The sequence below is a fragment of the Diceros bicornis genome, chromosome 29, assembly GCF_020826845.1.
Source record: "Diceros bicornis minor isolate mBicDic1 chromosome 29, mDicBic1.mat.cur, whole genome shotgun sequence".
NCBI classification, from domain to species: domain Eukaryota; kingdom Metazoa; phylum Chordata; class Mammalia; order Perissodactyla; family Rhinocerotidae; genus Diceros; species Diceros bicornis.
The window spans coordinates 34699544-34721910 of record NC_080768.1 but is presented as its reverse complement, the minus strand read 5'-3'; the positions used below and the strand labels follow the sequence as shown (position 1 = coordinate 34721910).

Below are 22367 nucleotides of genomic sequence, written 5' to 3'. Positions count from 1 at the left end.
CACCTGACCTTGTGAACACTGGGCCCCTGCCTACCCCCTAGCCCACTCATTCTCAGGACCTAGCTGTAGCATTACCTCCATGAAGCCTCCGCTTGCCTGGACCACTCACTGGTAACCATCCTATACAATCTTTTTTTTGCTACCTTTTCTTATGGGCAAATCTTACGTTTCAATGAGATCCTCAAGGCACAGAGCTTGTCTCATGTTTGTCTCCCCCATGACAGCTCACACAAAGGGATCACTTGACAAACATCAGGGGCACATGGATCAAAGAGACTCTACATTGGCCAAGGCTCAGTCTCTTCCTTTTGACTCTCGCAGGGAATGGGCCCCGGAGCGAAGGTGACTGGGTCACTTGACAGGCTTGGGGTGGTGTGGGGGACAAAGCCCAGAAGAGAGGTGGCACCCACCACTGAAACACAAGAGATGGGAGTAGCCAAGCTCAAACCCAGTCCCATCTGTCACTCACTAGTGTGCGATTTTAACTTCTCTGAGCCAGTCTTCTGAGCTGTACAATGAGGATCACACTTGCTCTACTTACCTTATAGGTTCGGTGTGAGAATCAAATGAGACAATATATGGGAAAGTGCCTGATAAGCACCATACAGAGAGTAGTTGGGGTTAGTTATCCATATAGAGTTGAAAAGAGCTCAGACAGGGGCCAACTCTTGGCCCTAGGGCGAAGGTGGCTTTTATTTCCTCTCTTGGGGAAGGAGGGGGAGGGGAGCTTTCCCATGCACACCAACCTAAGGAAGGGGTGGGTGCGCCCCCAGAGGATGGGGCTGGAAGAGCCAGACGATCATTTGGAAGGGCTCCTGTGTCCACGTCCTGGCCCTGGGCTGCAGGGTGTGCTCCCAGGAATCACTCCCCTCGGGTGGCAGCTCCTGCATGAATGAGGCACATGGAGGTATCTGCTGGTGTTCTTGAAGAGGAAGGGGGAGGAGGTGCCCTGAGTGAGGGAGCAGAGGGCTGGGGTGGCCGACCCCACACCCAATGCCTGCCCAGGATGATAACTTTCATGAGGCCTGGCTGGTGTGACTCTTCTCCCGAGAAGGGCCAGAGGGGCCCAGAGGCATTGCTCAAACAGATGGCTGGTCTTCTAAATGTCCATCTCAAACTGTGACTCTTCACCTAGGGAAAGAAGAAATAGAAGGCCAGGTGAGCAATGGGCAAATGGTAGAGCTGACATTTTAAAGGCCAGGGAAAGGCATTATTTTTTTATTCTGTCATTCCTACAAAAAGAGCAGGGGCCAGGTTTATGCTGCCAAGGAGATTTGAGGGAGGACTACACTAGGAATTCCTGGAAACACAGGCCTGAAGGGTCCATGTCCAGCTGTGCTCTCTTCCCCAATCCCAAAGCAAGAGCAGAGACCACGTCTCCCCATGGAAGAGGGGACAGTCCTGAATTTTGTATAATTTTAATAAGAGTGAATGGTTGGTTACTTGTGATTTGAAATAAATTCAACTTCATAGAAAAATATTCCTTAAACATAAAACTTTTTTGAGCACGTGTCCCAACGTTTGGTTTAGAAAATGGTACCATAACCTACTAGGCATACATCCGATTGCCCACGGAATGGCCTGCCCCTGTGGTAAAGCAGTTATTTGAGTAATTCAGCCACTCACTGCCCTCACCCAACCCTTTCCTCTAAAATTTCCAAAGAATTCATGCTGCAGCAGCCTGTTTCTTTTTAACAGAACTGCCTCATTCACGATCTCCTGGGCAAGGCTGCTCCAGGGTTCTATATAGCAAGATGCCTGCTCTGGCCTCCACAGGGAAACAACTGGTCCACAGTGGCTCCAAGGGCAGGAGCCTTGGATTCTTATATCCAGATAAGCAAAATGAAAAATTATCTCCCTCCCTCATCACCACACCCCAACACAACTGCATGGAACTTCTAGGCCATTATTGTGGGGTAAGAGCTGTCCACCTGGGGCACCACTGAGCCAACCTGCACCTGTTATGGGCCAGAGCAGCTCTAGAAACCGGGAGGGAAGAGGGTGTGCAAGTAGGGACAAGGGGCAGCCTTCAGATGGTGGCAACTCAACAATTTCAGGTGTTGACCACCTCCATCCTCCACTTCTAGTCTTTGGTTTGAGGCAAACAGTGGGGTTGGGAGGCACCCACCATGAAACCAACCACATGAATCTATCCATCCTTCTCTCCATCCTTTAACAAATGGCAGGTAACCATGCTGTCTAGCACTGTCCTTCATCTGGCTCTCTGTGTGTGCCTGAATCCACCTCCCTCCCTCCCATTCCTCTCCAAGTCTGAAAGGCAAGGCCACTGTTCCCTGTCTTGGGCTGTGGGATTCCCAAGATAATTATGAATCATGTCCTACAGGCCCTGGATATATGGATTCTGCTGCCGTCAGCAGAGCCAGCCCAGCCCCAGGTCTCAGCTGCTTCCTGTCTGGGCTTGGTGAACTGCCTTCCGGGTGAAGGGTCAGCAGGTTCCAGGCTGACTCAGGTTGTCTGCAAGTGCTTACACTGCATCCTTCCGCCGAGGGAGAGCTCAGATCAGACACTCTGCCCAGCCAGTCACGATGCCACAAAGAGTGCATTCACACATCTCTGCTGGGTGGCTGTTCCGATGACTTGGGGGGGTGGGGCACGACACCAGGAAGGACCTAGCTACCCCATGTCAAACCTGCAGAAACAACTGGTTGCATTATTTCTACCTGTCTTCATCAAGAATCCACTAGTGGATCAACACCCTGACAGAAGGCATCCTGGATGCCCTTTTGATCCTGTAGACATGTAATTTCCTAGAGGGCAGGTACACTGTGTCTTTCATAAGTCGTTTCCTGCACATGAACATCATGGGTGTGTTCCAAGTGTTGCAGATATGTGGTAATGCTTCAGGGACAATTATATAAAAGGCCACACTTAGGAAAGGTGCTGTGTGGAGCTCCTTTCACTTCAAACAAGCCACTGCTAATTAGATTACCTGATGAGGCTAAACTGCCTTTTCTGGGGTTCTTGGGCTCCTTGCATGGGGAAAGTTGGTACCAATGAAAGTTCTATCCCCACTGCCCATCCCTACCTCCACCCTCTGGACTCTGAGCTGCTCTACAGGGTGGCGCAGTCACCATCATCCTCCTCCCTGGAAATCTCCTTAGTGGATGGGACCTATGGCCTCATACATTCCCTTCCCAAGGGAGAGCCTGGCCAAGCCCGACCACTCACCGCCCGCTGGCTTATCTTCTGGGCTGTTGCGCAGGTGGTTCTGGCTGGCTTCTGTGGGGGGCTCATCACTGGCAGGACTGGTGACCCCAGGAATGGTGGGCAGGTCCTTCGGGGGTGTTTTGGTCACAGGTGAGTTCCGACACTCCATCAGGAACTTCCGGTCGTAGATGATCCTGGTACCTGGAAGGGGACAGGGACACTGGTAAAGCCACCCAGAACCCCCTGCCTGCTCGTTTTTCCACTTCTTTGAGGGGTGGCTGCAGCAAAGGCAGCAGGTTTTCCTGTAAAAGCTGGACCAAGGAGAAGTGTGGCTTACTCAGGTGCCTGGCTGCAGCCCGGGACTCTGCTGTCTCCAACCCACCCTGACTCCCCTTCACACAGGGCACTCCGATGGAAGAAGGGACCCGCTGGCCACCAGACTGCACCCTTTCTCCCCTCAGAGCTCTGTGCATCCTGTGCTCTCTCCTTAAGGCCCACCAACTCACTTAGCGAATCTGCTCAGCATTACTACTCGTGACAATCATACCCGACAGCGGAGAAAGTGCGTTTTTTATTAATTTTTCAATTCCCTCCTTGCAGTACCCCGGTGGGATATCCAGGATCTTTAACTCCATTTTATAAATGAGCAAACAGAAAATTAAGTGATTCCTCCACCTAATGAAAATGAGAATTTTCCTGCCTGGGCTTCATGGAGAGGAGTGACACACGGGCTCTACCTGCCCCACAAAAGGCTCTTTTGCTCAGCCCATCTTCCCTGGGACACCCTGTGCACAGTCTGCCCATCTGCTCTGATGTGTCACCACACTTCAGAGTTTGTAAAAGGTCTGCATTTCATTCATTTTCTTTCTCTTCTCCTTCTACAAGTGTCCCCCTAGGCTGAGGAGCATGTCTTTTATGGAATTATTCACTATCCTTAAACCACACCCAGGACTCATCCCACAAGGGCAGTTGCCTGAGTGACACCTTAAAAAGGAGTGTTTTCTAAAGTACAGCTCCCAAGATCCTTGTGGGAGACCCACCTGATTCATCAAGCGACAGTGAACAGTGAGAAGGTTATTCGAGTTTGGTCCATTTAATCTCGATTACCTCTAAAGCACCAGTACAGTATTAGTAATATATCTTTAACACCTCACAAACATTTCCTGATTGCTCCCTTTTCAACGAAGAGCAGGCCTCAGGCTCAAAGCCTTCAGCAGGCAATGGAATCTAGCTAGAATTTAAAAACTGTCTTGTTGTCACTATATTTCTTTTTATAGTTACCTTCTATTTATGGCAAGTGAATCTGGTTTTCCATATATAGTCGTGATATCGTTTCCTTTTAATATATAATTTAATATGATAATAGAATAAATATGTTATATATTATATATTATGTAATATATATTCAATAAAATATAATAAAAACAAAACTTAAAAGGTACGGTGATACAAAGAGAAATATTAAATATATGTACAAGTAGAATGCAAAGTACAATAAAAACTGCAGATGGAATATGAATGACCCGAGTTTAGAAACCATGATTTAAAGACTTCAGGAACACCCTTCCTTATCAATAACCCTGAAATACCTCCCTCGCTTAAAAGCTATGATGAGCGACATTCCAACAGCTAGATTCAGTTCTCGATGTTAAGCACTGGTCCCTCGGTTAAACCCTGGCGAGGAGAGGAATCCATGCGCGTCTCTGAGTCTCAGTCTGAGTTAATGAGGTTGGGCTCCTCATGCTGCGGAGGAACTGGGATGCTGAAGGGCAGAGCAATGGTGAGGGATACCTAAAGATGAACTTGGCCTACTTGCACGTATTGTCCCAGCCTGATTGGCCTAATCTAGGCGGCCACCCAGCCTTACTCTCCTTGTCTGAGAGGCAATAATATTAAGGTTGAGGGGCTGCTCATCATCACTGGGTGGGCTAAAGTTTCTGAGGGGCAACGTGTAAAGCAAAGAACACAGAACCAGGGCTGCACTTTAGGCTCTGCTACCAACCAGTTGTGTGACCCTGTGTACATCACCCTCTGTGCCCACCTGTCCCCACTTGGGCCTCGGTTTCCTCCTCTGTAACATGAAGGGCTGTGTTACAGCCCGAATGCCTAGGAGTCCAGTGCATTACAAAAATGGACAACAACGGTGCCCTCTCCTTGAAGGGGGATGGCCTGGCTTCAGAGGTGGGACCACTTTTCTCTGTTTCTTAATCCTCAAGGATTGGCAAGAGACCTTTTTTCCTTGCCTCCCCCCAACTTTGCTTTTCTGTTGGTTTGTTCACCAAAGAGTAGGGAACTGACCCCATCGGAGTGGAACTTAAGAGCTGGAGAGTCAATAGTCTCAAAAAGAACTCGGGGGTCAGCATCTTCTGGGGAAGTTCTTTAAATAAAGGTCACTAGCCCCCACAGATTTTCTTTTAATTGCGATAAAATACACATAACATGAAGTTTGCCAACTTAACCATTTTAAGTTCAGTAGTGTTAAGTACATTCATATTGTTGAGCAACCAATCTCCAGAACTCTTTTCATCTTACAGAACTGAAACTCTATACCCATTAAACAACTTCCCAATCCCACCCTCCAGCCCCCGGCAACCACCATTCTACTTTCTGTCTCTATGAATTGAACTGCTCTAGGTACCTCATATATGTGGAATCATACAGTATTTGTCTTTTTGTGACAGGTTTATTTCACTTAGCCTAATGTCCTCAAGGTTCATTCATGTTGTTGTACCAGGTGTCAGAATTTCCTTCCTTTTTAAGGCTGAATAATATTCCATTGTATGGATATACCACATTTTGTTTATCTACAGATATTTGGGTTGCTCCCACCTTTTGGCTATTGTGAATAATAGTGCTATGAACACGGGTGTGCAAATATCTCTTTGAGACCCTGCTTTCAATTCTTTAGGGTATACACCTAGAAGTGGCCCCTGTGATTTTTAAATCATTAATTACACTTGAAAGAGAAAAAGAAAACAGCCTCTGTGCCTTTTGTCCTATGGCAAAAATAAAATAAAAATCCTCATTTGAGCTAATAAAATCCATAAATTAAATGCCAGCAGAGGTGGCACCTCAGACACCTACCATCAGGGTATTTCAGCTGGGGAGGGAGGCCGCCAGGAGTAAAGAATGGTGTTTAGAAAGGTGGCCGACAAGGCGCCCTGCCCAGGAGGGGAGGGGACCACAAAGCCACCTCTGATTCATTTGGGGCCAGTGAAGAACAGGAGCTGGCGATCAACATGGTGGAAATGTTTTCTACAGACGTTGCTTTGACTTTTAACCATTTCTTTTTCCATCCCTTATGGGATCCACCACTACACAGCTTCAGTTAACAGTGGTCTTCCGGAAATTCCCTAAGCCTCTCACAGATGAGGCAAACAACAAAACACACACAGCCCCATATTGTCAAAAATAGGAACCCTTGGCTGAAAACACTGCTGCGGTCTCCTGGAGCTGGGGACTTGGCCTGCATACTGGGACAGGAAATGGAACCAGAGGGGGATGCAAAGGTCCCCGAAAGGCACTGAGCAGCAGTGGCTGGAGGTGCTGGTCAGGTGTGTTCTTCTGGGGTATGTGGATGTCACACCAGGCGGTCTCTACACAACACTCTAGCGGAGGGCCTACTTCTCTCTATATTAGGGAAAATGACCCCACTCCACTAGGTTTCACAAACAAGAGCATGAAGAGCTTTTGAAGATCCAGCAGCTTCAAGATGGCAGAGCCAACACATTTTTCCTGCTGCTTCTCTCAAAAGTCATGCAAAATACCAAGAACAAGAAATAGAAGCACATACTTGAACTTGGATGCCAGTGGGACTCAAACTGTTCCCCAATCACAATATATGAAGACAGAAAGTGAAGGGAGGAATGGAACCCCAGGAGGCAGAGGAGACAGGGAAATTAAATTGAAGGTGGCTTCCTGAATGGTAAGCCTCACACCCCTTCCCCTGCCCTGCTTCAGAACAAAGAGTAAAGACAAAGATCTATAGAAAATGACTTTGGAAGGGGGGTCCCCAATGAAAAAACCAACTAGCCATCAGATAGAGCTCACTTGTCTCTGGACCTCACAAGGGGCTTCTAGTCAGTTCTTAGGTACCTCACTCTTTTTTTTTTTTTTAATTTTATTTATTTATTTATTTTTCCCCCAAAGCCCCAGTAGATAGTTGTATGTCATAGTTGCACATCCTTCTAGTTGCTGTATGTGGGACGCGGCCTCAGCATGGCCGGAGAAGTGGTGTGTCAGTCTGCGACCGGGATCCGAACCCGGGCCGCCAGCAGCGGAGTGCGCGCACTTAACCGCTAAGCCACGGGGCTGGCCCTGGGTACCTCACTCTTAAATACAGTCATGCATTGCTTAACAACGGGGATACGTTCTGAAAAATGCATAGTTACGTGCTTTCATCGTTGTGTGAACATCATAGAGTGTACGAAGGGGAACAAATTTGCCAACCCAAAATGTCTCTTTAACATGAGGATTATTTTAGGCTGATTATTTTTAAGAAACAAAAGACTCAGAAAGTTTTCCTTGTTACCTCTCATTTAACTGCCTAAAAGAATGCAGATAAGAAAATCTATCTCAGAGAGCGAGCTCTCACCTTAGCTAACATGAACTAGGTGACAGACAGGGAAGAACCTAGAAAAGCCTGTTTGTTGGGCTCCCCTCTGTGTTCTTCTGTTTCTGTGTGGCCAAATACTTGCTCCTTTTCACCTCCCTGTAAATTGCTTTCCCTCCCTTTGAAGTCCCTGACTCTGCCCACCCCCAACATCTTCTTTTGTCTTTAGCTGAGGATGGGATTTAAGGTGAGGGCTTTGGCCATTTTGGTGAGTTACTCAGTTTTCCTAGGTTTCTCCCATGTATACATGTTATTAAATTTTTATTTGTTTTTCTCCTGTTAATCTGTCTCATGTCAATTTAATTCTTAGACCAGTGAGAAGAACCTAGACGGGTAGTGGAAAATTTCTTTCTCCCCTACAGTACTTACACAAACCTAGATGGTATAGCCTATTACACACCTAGGCTACATGGTACTAATCTTATGGGACCACTGTTGAATATGCAGTCTGTCCTTGACTGAAACATCGTTATGTGCCAAGTGACTGTATAAACAACCAAATGTCTCCACGTATTTCTGAGAAAATCTTACAACATTTAAGGAGAGATCCAAACAAACCAACAGGAAGAAACATCATTAAGGGAGCAGAAGACTTTAAAGAACAGAAAGACAGAAAGATGAAAAAGAGGCAAAAAGATAACAAATTAGAGATCCAGTGTTGGATAACAGGAAGTCAAGAAAGAAGGAAAAGAGAAATTGGTAAAAAAAAAAATTTACTTAAATAGAAAAAAAGAAAGAACTTTCCTAAATTGAAAGAGATGAGTCTTAAAACACCCTTTGAGTATCTAGTGCAATGAATTAAAAACACCAACTCAACTTTCATTTCACAATACTGAGGATAAAGAGAAAATCCTAAAATCTTCCAGAAAGGAGGAGAAAAACAACAGGTGCACACAAGGATTGGGAATAAGAATCCCATAAAATTTTTCAACAGCAACGTTGGAAGCCCGAAGACAGTGAGTGGGTCAAAGCCTTCACAATCCTGAGGGAAAATTCATTTCGACCTAGGTTTTTTTTTTTTGATTCTTTTTTTTTTTTGTGAGGAAGATCAGCCCTGAGCTAACATCCGATGCCAATCCTCCTCTTTTTACTGAGTAAGATTGGCCCTGGGCTAACATCCGTGCCCATCCTCCTCTACTTTATATGGGATAGCGCAACACACAGCATGGCTTGACAAGTGGTGCATCGGTGCTCCTGGGATCCAAACCTGCGAACCCCAGGCTGCCCAAAAGGAGCACATGCACTTAACCGCTATGCCACCGGGCCGGTCCCTCGACCTAGTTTTATACCTGGACAAATGCTAATCAAGTAAAAGTAGAATAGAGACATTTTCAGAAAGTTACAGGAGGATGTATTCTGCCAAAATTTTTCTAGAGAAAGATGAGGGGTTTCAGGGAATCCCACGTCAACGGCTGCGTGGCAGGTCCAGAGCAGCCAAACCACATTAGTTCAGGATAAAGGGGAAAAATGGGCTGATTAATACAGAAGTCTGACTTTGTGTGTAAAATCATACTAACAGGCATTTTAGAGATGCTGGAATGGGAAGACTTGAATGAAAACTAAAGCACATTTTAAAATGAAGCAATTATTAACTCTATTTTTTTTAAAGTTGTAAAAACAATGGAAATGCTATTATTGTAAACTACTTGGCTCATCAAGAGTCATAGTAATAAAAATAATATGTTTTTTAAAATTTCTGCTATAATTTTATTGGCAGAATGGGAAGAGAGGAGGAGTATACACATGCTAATAAATTCTCACCTCTCAAAAAAAACAGTCAATAGATAAAATCAAGAAAAAATTATGGGCCTGCCCCGTGGCCTAGCGGTTAAGTGCGTGTGCTCCTCTACTGGTGGCCAGGGTTCGGATCCCCAGCGCGCACTGATGCACCGCTTCTCCGGCCATACTGAGGCCGCATCCCACATACAGCAACTAGAAGGATGTGCAACTGTGACATACAACTATCTACTGGGGCTTTGGGGAAAAAAAAAAAGAGGAGGATTGGCAATGGATGTTAGCTCAGAGCCAGTCTTCCTCAGCAAAAAGACGAAGATTAGCATGGATGTTAGCTCAGGGCTGATCTTCCTCACAAAAAAAAAAAAAAGAAGAAAGAAAGATAAAAGAAAAAATTAGAAATATGGAGGTAAATTCCCAAAGAAAGAGGTGAAAAATGTTGTTAGTTGGTTCTGAAGGGTGAGATGGAGGTGGGAGAGGCAAGAGGTTGTTTTGTTAGAAGCCTTTTAGTACTTTTGAGTTTCAACTATTTACATATATAAACTATTTACGTACTATAACTTTTAAATACTTTTATTATAGAAAAAATCAAGCACATAAAAAAGTAGACAGAATAAGAATATATATATAAAACTGATTTTTTTTGAATTGAGGGACAAGTTCAATCAATTATGGATCAGCCCTACAATGCAATGCTGTGCAGCTGCTGTACCACCTGGAATACAAAGTGTCCACTGTCCACCATATATTGCATAAAAAAGAGGCACAGACTGTATGTATGTTGTGTTTGGTTACCTCTGGGGGGTGAGATAAGGAGTAAGGGGAAGAAAACATCTTTTACACTGGGTATTTGTGTGTGTGTGTGTGTTTGTGTGAGGAAGATCGGCCCTGAGCTGACATCTGATGCCAATCCTCCTCTTTTTGCTGAGGAAGACTGGCCCTGGGCTAATATCCATGCCCATCTTCCTCTACTTTATATGGGACACCGCCACAGCACGGCTTCCCAAGCGGTGCGTGTGCGCGCCCAGGATCCGAACTGGCGAACCCTGGGCCGCTGAAGCAGAGCGCGTGCACCTAACAGCTGCGCCACCAGGCCTGCCCCTGGGTATGTATATATTTTTACACAAAATTCTAATACGGATATAGGGACATTAAGCAAACAAATAAATAAGGATATAGGATCAGAATCTCCTCTTCTAGTAAGTCGAGTTAGAACTGCCTTGGCTGGAACCAGGAAGCCCCCTCAAAAGCCTCGGGGGCTCTCTGCTGGGCTGGAGAAGTCGGGGGAGCTCACCCCTTCAGCATCTCTCTGGGCTGAGGTCCATGCTCGATTTTCACTCCCAGCAACTGTATTCAGGGATAGGGACTATGTGACCCAGGGACAAGTGCTAACCCTCACCTACACACCTTCCAACCTTGCTCAGTCCTACGCCCTGAAAGTAGGTGTGCTGGTCTCATGTATTCCGTCACTGAGCCCTTTGTACCAGCACTGTGCTAGGTGCAGGAGTATAAGGAACAGTTAGATATATTAACAGCTCCCTGATCTCAGACTCACACAGTTCTGTAGGAGGAGAAACACCTGTCAACAAACAATTACAGTCGTGTGTAAGGTCTAACAACAGAGGCATGTGTGGGGACCACAGAGGCACAGGGGAGAGATCTACCCTGTGTGTACTGGTGGGGACAGATACCAAGCCCCCCATCGGCCCTATCTTCCTGCTGCCAGGCAGTCTGACCCTAAACCCCTGGGCCAGAGAGACACCCATGTCACCCCAATTCTGCCTGCCCCCAAGGTGGGGGGTCCATGGGGGAGGTGGGCTGAGGATGACGCAGACTGGAGAAACTGAGGGTGCAGAGCAGGGGGTGGGGGGGACAACGACAGAGGTGGATCCTCCCACGCTTCAAACCATCTGTGTAGCTGGGATCCTGTTCAAGGATCCCAGGGGGGATAGAGTTCAAGATTCGGTCCTGAGCTACCTGTGGAGAAGAACCGAGGCTGTTTCCTATCCGAAAGCCTTTTTAAATGCAACACCATAAAAACACGTGTGGGGGAAATGTGTGTTCAGGGGCCGTAGGAGTTCCCCACCCTGTGGAGAGAGGGGGCGGGAACATTATGCTGGGACGAATACTTGATACTTTTCCCACAGCCTCCTGGTTGGAAATCCAGCTCTTCCATCTGCTAGCTCTGACGACTCTGAGCAAGTGACTACTCAATCTCTCTGTGCCTCAATTGCTTCTTCTGTAGAACGGGATAATGATGATAGCGCCAACTTCACAGGGTTATTGTGTGGATTAGAATTGCGGCTGACACAAAGAAGCTGCACAAACAAATCCTAGCTATTATCATGACCAGTATGGCTTCAGGTGACATATTTTACCATTTATTCAGTCCTGTCCACACCAGGGATCAATTATATGGCAATTATACGGTCATAGCTGGGACAAATCAGAGGGGAGGTAAGTAACCCTGAAAAGAGATGGGGGGGAGATGGAGGGGGGTAAAGGGCATCCTCCACCCTTTTTTGGCCCACAGAAACAGGCTTCAAGAACCACCATGAGCTCTGGCATGCTTGGTAACCAGTGTTGTTTGGGACTTTAAACTCCTGATGTTCACCAAATACAAGAACGGTACTGTTTCTCAAGGCATGCTTTGTGGTGGACAGTTTGCTAGAATGTGTAAAGCAACGTAGACATTCCCTTAGGGTCTGGTTTCCACATCTGTAAACAAGGCCAGTGTACTAGGTTCATTCAATCTATTTTTAAAGCACCAACCATGCGCCAGGCTTTATAGGTAATCTCTAGGGTCTGTTCCAGCTCTGATACGCTACCATTTATTTTTAGGATCTCCTTGTTGGCAGGTGCTTAATGTGGTGCAAATAGCATGGGGCTTGGACGCAGAAGTTCTGGGCTCCAACCTGGGCTCGCCATGTACCAGCCCTCCAACTCTGAGTCGCAGCTTCATTCCTCAGCTCTAAGAGGAGGGTAATAACAAAATCCACACCTCACAGGAGTTTCATGAAGATTAAATCTCCATCTGTCATCACTGCCTGCCTGTGGGCCAGACACTGCACTCACAGCCTGAAATGCCAGGTCTCAGTGTTCCCCAAAGCCCCCCACGAGGAAGATACATCATCCTCAACTCGCAGACAGGAAACCGAGGCTCAGAAAGGCTGTTCCCTCACAGCCACCCAGAGGCAGACCAAGCCTTTCTTAACTCCAGTCCTAAACAGCAACCTCTGTTTAAAACTAGCAAGGCAGACTGGGCACCTCAGCCAGCATTGGCAACTGGAAAAATTCCAGGGGTCTTCCAATTTTTACTATTCTTCTGAGTGTCTGGCCAGAACAGGATGTTCCCCGAGAGAGAGAGGGCTGCCTTGATTTCTTCTCCATCTTCCCATAGTACCCACACTCAAGTTCAAAAGCCTGCTGGATACGACTCCTGTAAACTGAGACAAGTGCATCCCTCGCTCTCCCCTGGGCCTCCCCTGGCAGCAGCATTCTTCCCCTGAGCGGGACGTGAGGCCTAGCAAGAGTACAAGAACAGAATTCCTAGAACTGCCGTTCCCATTCCAGGGAAAGGGAGCACATTTCACAACAGGGTCAGGGGGAGGTCTGAATGCCTGTGCTCAGATGCAAGCCAGCAGCCTGTGAACAAAATCCTCTGGACGATTTTAAATTCAGCTCTCACCAGCAGCTCCGTGTCAACCTGGAGGGACACACACAGACGTGCCAGCGTCTCCTTCCCTCCCTCCCCGCTACACACCAGGCGGGAACTATGTATGTCTGGGTGGCTTTTCTTGCTGGATAGTCTCTTTAGCAAGCAGAGCTGACTTGTCAGGAAGAAAAATCTTGGTGAAAGCAGCAGAGCATTCTCAGTTTAAGATTTTTCTTCACTTCTGGCCCCACCAGCTCTACAAAGAGAACCAAGATCCAGATGTTTCTCAGGGGCTAGGAATCCTATGAAGCTTCTTGAATACCAAATGGGGGCGATCAGCAAGCGGCAAAAGGCCCTTCTGGCCAGTCCCTCCCTTGAGGCCCTGACGTATGAAGGAATAGGCCAGTTTATTTGAAAATTAAGCAGGAGGGACAAGGCGTTTAGAGACATTCAGAACAAAATAGCTGAAATAATTACTCTAATGGCTGGCCAAGCTCCTTCCTCTTCCCTTACATCCCCACAAACACTTCAAAATGTACCTGTGCAGGGGGCCAGCCCTGTGGCTTAGCGGTTAAGTGCGCACGCTCCGCTGCTGGTGGCCCGGGTTTGGATCCCAGCCACGCACCGACGCACCGCTTGTCTGGCAATGCTGAGGCAGCGTCCCACATACAGCAACTAGCAGGATGTGCAAATATGACATACAACTATCTACTGGGGCTTTGGGGAGAAAAAGGGAAAAAAAGGAGGAGGATTGGCAATAGATGTTAGCTCAGGGCTGGTCTTCCTCAGCAAAAAAAAAGGAGGATTGGCATGGATGTTAGCTCAGGGCTGATCTTCCTCACAAAAAGAAAACATAAAATGATTTTAAAAATGTACCTGTGCAAAGCAGGGTGCGGCTACACCTGAAATTCATTACCAACAGGGGGGCCCTTCTGAAATGCCTCCTGATACACAGCAATAATTGCTGTCCCAGCTGGAAAGGGGAGGGGCCCTGTTGTGAGCTGAACTGTGCCCTCCCTTCCCCCAAATTCATGTGTTGAAGTCCCAACCCCCAGTACCTAAGAAGGGGACTATATTTGGAGATAAGGTCTTTAAAGAGGCCATTAAGTTAAAATGAGGCCGTTAGAGTGGGGCCCTAATCCCGTATGCTTGTGTCCTTATGAGAAAAGAGAGTAAGACACCAAGAGCACACAGAGGGACAGCCCCATGAAGAGGCAGCCAGAGGACTGCCAGCTGCAAGCCCAGGACAGGGGCCTCAGGAGAAACCAACCCTGCCAGCACTTTGATCTTGGACTTCCAGCCTCCAGAACTGTTGAGAAAATAAATTTCTGTTGTTTAAGCCATATAGTATATGTGTTTAAGCCATGTGGTATATTGTTACGGCAGCCCTAGCAAATTCATGTAGGCCCGCTTTCTCCTTTTCTTCTGAAGAGGAGGAGAGAAAAATCTGTTTACACACACTCTCTTTAAGGCAAGAGACCTAGTTCTTAACCTCCACACTGTGCGTCACCAGGAAACCAAAGGGAGTTCTGAACCCACTGCACCTCCTGGTATTCTCACTCCTTTTGGACTCAGAAATTTGATTCCATTCCATGTCCAGTACTCCATTAAATCAAGGATGTTCAGATGGGAGCCAGGCAGCGCTGGGCAGGTGGGCTCCTCTGAAGGGTGTTTCCCAAGCTCAGCTGCCTGAAGGAGAAGGAGGAGGTAGGCTGGGTGGTGGTTAGTAAGGGAAGGCAGGACACAAAGCAGAATATATTCCCAGTGGCCTGGCATCATGGCCCTCTGTATGGTTTGCTTTGTGGAGCTGGGCCTCAGGCCTTGAAAATGGGGCATGGGACCTATGATTCAGTGTTTTTAGGAAGGTGTCCTGTTCTTAAACCATCAGTCAACTAACAGGCTGTGACTCTGGTCTGCTTCTACACTGGCCCTGGCTCTGCTACCCACACAGCAGGATGGGCAGATAAGTTCCTTCAAAGGACCATTCTTGGACGCTTGGCCCTCGTGGAAGATTGTCTGAAAACGTGGCCCCCATAACTCCTCCCAACCCTGTTTACACATGAGGCTTCTCTCATTCAAAGGCAGTTATTTCTCCCTCTCTTTGAATCTGGGCTAGCCCTTGGCTTGCTTTGATCAATAGAACACTGCGGAAGTGACGTTACATGACTTCCGAGCCTAGGCCTTCAGAGGCCTTGAGAACTGCCATGTAAATGAGCTCAGGTTAGACTCCTGAACGGCATGAGACCAAGAGGATAGAGAGAGCTCTAGCCTTCCAGGTGATCCCAGCAATGCCCAGACGTGGGTAAGGCCAACGTGGACCTGCTAGCCCAGGGGAATCCAGCTGCCAATTGTATGTAGCCAGATGAGTGAGCTCAGGCAAGATCATCAAAGAATGCCCAACCAGCCCAAAGAATGGAGAGAAATAACAGATTGGTGGTGTTGTTGAAGTTACTAAGTTTGAGGATGGCTTGTTATACAGCAATAGCTAACTGATACAGCCATTTGCATCAAGACAATTATCTCTGGGCAGCTGGTGAGCCCTGATACTCTGGGCCTAGTGTCTGAGCTCCCTCAGAGAACTTTCATGGACACAGACATTGGATTATAAGGCACCTTTTGTTGCCCACGTCCTTGAGTATCCAAATGCCACAGGTAGATGTCACCTAGTCCTGCCAAGTCAGTGATGCTGGCTGCAAACAAGTAAATAAGGAGCGTCAATCCCAGTGTCTGAGACCCTGGCCCCAATACTGACTTGTTCAGTATATGAAAAAGTCATTTCCTTCCACTTGCTGCTCAATACACATTGGGAAAAATACTATCAGTAGTGCTGTTATCGATAATACTGGGATAGGTGGGAAAGTTCAGAGAAAGTTAGTTTCCGTACCTGGGACATTCCAAGATAAACAATTACACCCTGCAACTGAAAGGACAGAAAAGGAAAATTTAAATGTTATCATTAAGCCAGCTCAGACTCAGGCTTGGTGGTAAAGAGCTAGATTACCCTGAGAATGCCTTCATTCCAGGATTCTTTTCAACCCTTCACCTTCCAAACCCCAGACCCGGCACTCCGTGGTGATGACACAGAGATGAGTAAGACTGCTCCGAAAGGACTTCCTGTCTAACCTAGAGGACAAGCATGTAAACAAACACACGTGATCCATTTTTCATGAATCGCAATAGAGGAAGAACCCTGGCACAGATCTAAGAAAGACCAGAAAGTAACAGGTTTTTCGTTTGTTTGAACACACAAGAATCTATGTGTACTAGTGTACATTTTTCATTAAAAACATTCACCTTGGGAAGCAATTCTTTTTTCAAAACTGCTGCCCCTTCCTAACTCCTGGGCTGACACCAAATAAAGACCCATACAAGAAAATGTCACACTACTTTATACCAACAGATAAATATGGTACCACACTGCCCACGCTTTCACCAAATTTGGTGATGAAGGACTTTTTTGCTTTCAGGAAAAAAAAAATCTAACTCCTCTTTCAAATAACAAGGCCCTGTCACCTTTGAGGATATTGAAAAAAATATGTAAGCCATTAAAGGAGGTTAAAATCTAACAGCTGTGTCCACATTGTCAGAATGTAAGGCCTACCAGGCTGACTACTTGGAGTGGGCAATTCTTACCTGAGTATTTTACAAGTTCTACTGGTTATGGAGGGTAGGACGAGTGTCTGTCTAATTGTTTCATTCTATAAACACAACTTTGATGCTTATAATTCGATTTCAGGTGTGCCTTCATCTTCCTAACTAGCAATCCAAGCCCTTGAGGTCAGACTGTCTTCCAATTCTAGATGTGATGAATGCCTTAAAAACAGGGAGGCTCGTGGGCATCAGAGGGAGTTTGGGGTGCTCTACACCAGGACCCCCGTCAAAGTCTTTAATGAGGGACATAGTATAAAATGTTCTAAATGCTTTCAAAGGAAGCTCAGGTCACTGTGAAAAGAGGCCCATTATGTTTCCCTCACTGCCTTACTGTTCAAGTTCTTTCAATCTGACTTAATAATGTGACAACTTCTACCCCTGTGTGCCTAAGGCCTTGGGACACTGGCTGTGCTCCGGCTTCAGTGTCCAACCCACTGTCCCTCTTCCCGGCACCATCTGTTCCATAGCCAAAGACTTCGGAACTGCTCCAAGATAAGCTTCCTGGGCACAGACTTTGTTTGTCTAACCAAACAGGGTGCCATGAACACCTGCAGCCCTACCTGCTTGCCTCCGATTAACCTTCTCCAGGTGCAGGTCTTAGGTATGACTACCACCCAAGCAACCCCTGTAGGCTTTGGGGTCAAACATCCAAGATGGAATTGGGAACACAGAGGTTGGTGGGGACAGAGAGAGGAAGGTTTCTGACCCCTTTAAAGGTTCTGCTAGTTTATGGTTACTGGAGATATTCAAGACTCCATGGACTCAAATATTCACACCCAAAACTCCCTTCAGCAAATTTCTCTTAGAACACCTAACTTCTGGGGCCGGCCCCATGGCTTAGCGGTTAAGTGCGTGCGCTCCGCTGCTGGCGGCCCGGGTTCGGATCCCGGGCACGCACCGACGCACTGCTTCTCCGGCCATGCTGAGGCTGCGTCCCACATACAGCAACTAGAAGGATGTGCAGTTATGACATACAACTATCTACTGGGGCTTTGGGGGAAAAAATAAATAAATACAATTATTTAAAAAAAAATTCCATTAATTCCTGAGTACTCAGAGTGTGGTACTTAGACCAATCACTGGGAGCTACTTAGAAATGCAGATTCTCGGGCCCTACCCCCAGGACCTACAGAATCAGAATCTGCATTTAAATGAGGTCACTAGGTAATTCATATGCACACTGAAGACTGAGAGACAGCACTCAGAGACTGGAGCAGAAGGACGCCAGGAACAACCTTTTCTCATTAGGTCCAGTGGCTCCACTCTGGCAAAGGGGTGGGGTAAACTGGGCTTTGGAGGAAGATTTCCCGCCTTGGCTAACTGAGGCAGACCAGGTTTGCTAACAGAGGCAGCGGCAAGACAGGATTCTCCGGGTTACGGACTGTGAGCCGTGCCTGCCCCGCTGGACACCCCAGAAAAGAAAGAGCTGGCTTTAGGCTCTTGGCACTGCTCTTTCTTCCGGTTGGCCTCAGCCTCCTGGCTTTGCTTCCAATCTGATCCGTCCCCATCTAGCAACAACGGGTGCAAAAAAGGGCTAACTTGAGCATTCAGGCCTGCCTTAGTGCCCACTCTGCACAGATCAAGCAGAGAGTCACATCACTCGAAGGAACCCTAAAATGGTCAGGAAAGGTCCTGAAAGACACATCATGACACAGAGAAAGCAGAACAGCGTGGACTACAAAAGGCCCAGCAGGGAAAGAGAACGAGTCAAAAGGGGCAAGAAGAGTCACTGGGAACTTCTCCTTGGATCGTTTTGTTGTTGTTGTTGAGGAAGATTCGCTTTGAGCTAACATCTGTGCCAATCTTCCTCTATTTTTTGTATATATAGGACGCCGCCACAGCATGGCTGAGGAGTGGTGTAGGTCCGTGCTTGGGATCTGAACCCATGAACCCGGCCGCCAAAGCAGTGCACGCTGAACTTCACCACTATGCCACAGGGCTGGCCCCCCTTGGATCATTTTTAATAGAAGAGAGAGCATTTTTCCCCCGCAATGCTTGGCTGCTATTTCTTGTTCAATCTGGGAAAACAATGTAACGTTGGACAATGGACACGTGTTTTCAAGCTCTGGGGCCTCAGTGCCATGTTCTGTAGAATAAGGCAGCACAGCCCCATTTGAGGAAAGCATCCTAGGAGCCTGTTTGGAAAACAAGGATTTTTGAGAGATGCACTAACATTCTGCCTCTAGACTGTTTCCAAACTTTTAAATCTACAGATCTCAGACTTGAGCTGCAACATCCAACTGGATTTCCAGCCTCCAGCCAGCCCTGCTCTCTTCAGACTGGCCAGCCCCCACCTTCCAGATAGACATGAGCCAATTTCTTAGTCTATCCTGTTGCTACTGTCTCTCCTGACTAATAGGGATTTTGTTCAATCCAAGGGAGACTCTGTCAGCAACCAAGGACCTCAGTTCAGTCCTGAACAGGTTTTTCCTCCAATTACAACCCAAAGTTTTACATAATGTCTTCCTGTCCCTATATCATTTACTTGTGCCTCTAAAATGTGTAAATGTTTGTAGACAGAATTTTTACCTCCCCTAGAGTTTCTAATTGTTACATTCTATGTCTAATATAACTTTACATTTCAAAAATCTCGTCATAAGACCAGCATACACATATGCTATTTAATGGTGAAATTTAATAAAGTACAATAAAACGTGAAAAACTGCCTACTCTCCCCCTCCCCTCCCTCCTTCCCCCTCAAAAAAAAGGCAGCACGGTTGGACGAGAACATCTAAGATCCCTAACAGTCCTAACGTTCTATGCTTTGGATCAAATAGCCCAAGACCTCGCAGCTGGCTGCGCTCGCTGGCGGTGGGACAGCTGCCTGAGAAAACAAGCGTGTGGCCCCCGACGCTGGCAGATGAGGCTGCGCCCCGCCCGCGTCCGCCCGCACCCCTGCCTCTCAGCGGAGCGCCAGGATCGGCGGCGTTTCTCGAGTAGTAGCCCGGGCAAGAGCAGTGGAGGAGGGTGTAGGGGAGGAGAAAAGGGCAAAAGGGGGTGGGGGCAGCGCTAGGATGGGAGGGAAGTGGTGAGCCACGAGGATTTCATCATGCAAACCGGCGGGCAGGTTTCATCAGCGCCTGTGCGCCTGGGCTCCCGGGCTGGGACGGAATGCCTGGCTCCCCGAGGACAGCCTGAGGCTGGCCCCTACCCGTGCCAGCTCAGCTTCCTCTTCCTCATCCACTCTCAGGGAGGTCACACGGTCCCCCTCCCCCCGAACAGAAGAACGTGTCTTTCGGCACAGTGCTGCCCGCGGCCCCAGGTCCCTCTGTGGAGATCCCATATGCGTAAATGGGCAATCTGCCACAGAAGCCGGCTGCAGCAGGCGACCACTCTCAGCCCAAAACCTGTCAGGGGGTGCGTGCCCAACGCAAAACAGGGGGGGCCTCGGGAAGGAAAAAGGACTCTGCAAGAATCATTTATCCCAAAAGAGAACGCCCATCCCATCCCTAAAAACCCCAGGCCAGGCCCCTCTTTGATCTGTGGGCCGCCCTGACCCCACCCTATTCCGCCCCAGAACTGTCCCCAACACCCACAAGGGGCAGCACACCTCAGCATGTGGCAGTCCTAATATCTGTTAGGGTGGAGGACGCTCAGCTGTCTCTCCCAGAAGGAGGAAATTTAACGGGGCAGTTTGCAGCCCCGGTTCTGGAGGACGCACTCAGAGGGCAGGCAATGGGAGGCGGCCACCCGCTCGCTCCGTGACCCTCGCTGCCTCCTTGATGCCCCTTCCCAGTCACCGCGCCCCCAGAGCCTGGCCGCCCCGTCCAATTGGCGATTCCCGATCCCTCCCGCTCTGCCCGCTCCGTCCTCCCACAGCCCGCAGCCGAGCCCGCGCCTACCTCCCGGGGTGGTGCTGAAGAGCGTGCCGCCGGGGGTGGTGCTGTAGTCCCCAGGCGGCAGCTGCACGCCGTCGCCGAGGACCACCCGGCGAGTGGCGGGGATGGCCCGGCTTGGGGTCTGGCTGCAACTGCTGCCCCGGGACATGGTCACCGCGCACCGCGCCCGCAGCCGGAGCGTGTCCCTGCCGCGGCTCCCGCCCCGCTCCTCCCAGCTCCAGCCCGCCCCGCCCAAACCCTCCCCTTCCGCTTCTTGGGCTCGACGCCCCCTGGGATTTGTAGTTCCCGCCGCGGCTGTCCCACCCAGGTCCACGCAGCTGTTGCTCGTGGGTTCCTCCGCAGCCCTGGGTCGGAGGGCCCCTACTGAGGGTCTCCTGCCCGCGGGTGCCAGCGCCACCCCCCATTGCTTGTCCCTTTCGCTCCCGGCTCCCTCCCCGCCACGCTGGCAGGGGCGGGGTGAGGTGGGGGGTCGGGAGGCCGGCCTAGGTTAATGCCTCGCTGAGCTGGGGAGCGTCCAGGGCTGTGCGGCGATCCTAGCCGACCTGGCCCACTCTGGGAAGACCTAGTTTCTACATTAGGACATCAGGGTGGATGGTCCCCTCAACCCTCCCTGTTCCGTTCTTCCCTATTCATTCCTCAGATGAAAAGGCAGGGATTGGTTGGTCTTTCACCCCCTCATCGGTTCATTGAACACTCACGATGTGGCAGGCTTTGAAGAAAAGGCGAAGAACGCACCTTCCACGCCTTCGGAGAGAGTGAGGAGGACACGCGGACAAGCCACCCAGTTGGGTGATAAGGGCTAACCCTAGAGCCGAGGTGGAGGTGGGGTTGGGGGAGGGGTAAGACTCGGTCAAAGAAGGTTCCTTGTAGTCCTTTGAGTTGGGTCCAACGCCCCCCACGCTGCCTGACTGTTTAGTAGGCACACCTTGAATGAATGAAGGGACAAATGAATGACTGAATGAATCTTCAAGGAGATCACCGAGTGGAGAGAGAAAAAATGCACGGAGGATGGAAAAGCCGGGTCGGGTGAGAGAACAATGCGGCCACATCTTGGAAGGGGGAGGAGAGAGGAGAACAGTTTAAAAGGGAAATTGGGGCCGGATTGTGAGAGGTCGTTTGTTATTATTTTTTAAAGCTCAGTGGTCAAACAAGGGGTTTGTTTTGTTTTGTTTTTTTGAGGGAGATTGACCCTGTGCTAACATCTGTTGCCAATCTTCCTCTTTCTTTTTTCTCCCCAAAGCCCCATTACATAGTTGTGTATCACAGTTGTGGAGTTGTAGCTCTTCTATGTGGGATGCCGCCTCAGCATGGCTTGATGAGCGGTGAGTAGGTCCATGCCCAGAATCTGAACCCATGAACCCTGGCCGCCAAAGCAGAACTCGAGAACATAGCTGCTGTGCCACTGGGCCGGCTCCTCTGAAGGGTCTTGTAAATCGTGCCAGGGTGTTCAGACTTTGTCCTACAAGGGTAGGAGATACTAGAGATCTTTTAAGCTGGGGAGTGACGCAGTTAGAGTTGTTTTTTACAAAAATAACCGGTAGCAGTGGAGTTTGAGAATGGACTGCAGGAGGGTGAGGCCCGAGGCGGGAAGACTGGTGAGGCTCGGTCACTCCTGAGCTAAACTCTAGGCCTGCACTGTCTCGTATGGTAGCCACTGGCCACATGTGCCTATTGAGCACTTGAAATGTGGCTGGTCCACATTTATAAA

At 48.5% G+C, this 22367-nt stretch overlaps 1 protein-coding gene across 1 annotated transcript; it reads right to left on the bottom strand.

Moving 5' to 3' along the window:
* Positions 1 to 666: 666 nt before the first annotated feature.
* Positions 667 to 20839, bottom strand: EIF4EBP1 (eukaryotic translation initiation factor 4E binding protein 1). The gene is made up of 3 exons (XM_058525219.1): positions 20663 to 20839; positions 3190 to 3369; positions 667 to 1131 (listed from the first exon to the last, which is right to left on the bottom strand). The coding sequence occupies exons 1-3, from the start codon at positions 20805 to 20807 to the stop codon at positions 1100 to 1102; spliced, it is 357 nt and encodes a 118-aa protein (XP_058381202.1). The 5' UTR covers positions 20808 to 20839; the 3' UTR covers positions 667 to 1099.
* Positions 20840 to 22367: the final 1528 nt, after the last annotated feature.

Bases quoted from the DNA above. Each gene is read 5' to 3' on its own strand.
- EIF4EBP1 (XM_058525219.1), bottom strand. From the start codon at position 20,807: ATGTCCCGGGGCAGCAGTTGCAGCCAGACCCCAAGCCGGGCCATCCCC. The intron at 3,370-20,662 runs GTAGGCGCGGGC...GTCCCCTTCCAG, and splicing joins CTTCAGCACCACCCCGGGAG to GTACCAGGATCATCTACGAC. The intron at 1,132-3,189 runs GTGAGTGGTCGG...TTCTTTCCCTAG, and splicing joins AGAAGATAAGCCAGCGGGCG to GTGAAGAGTCACAGTTTGAG.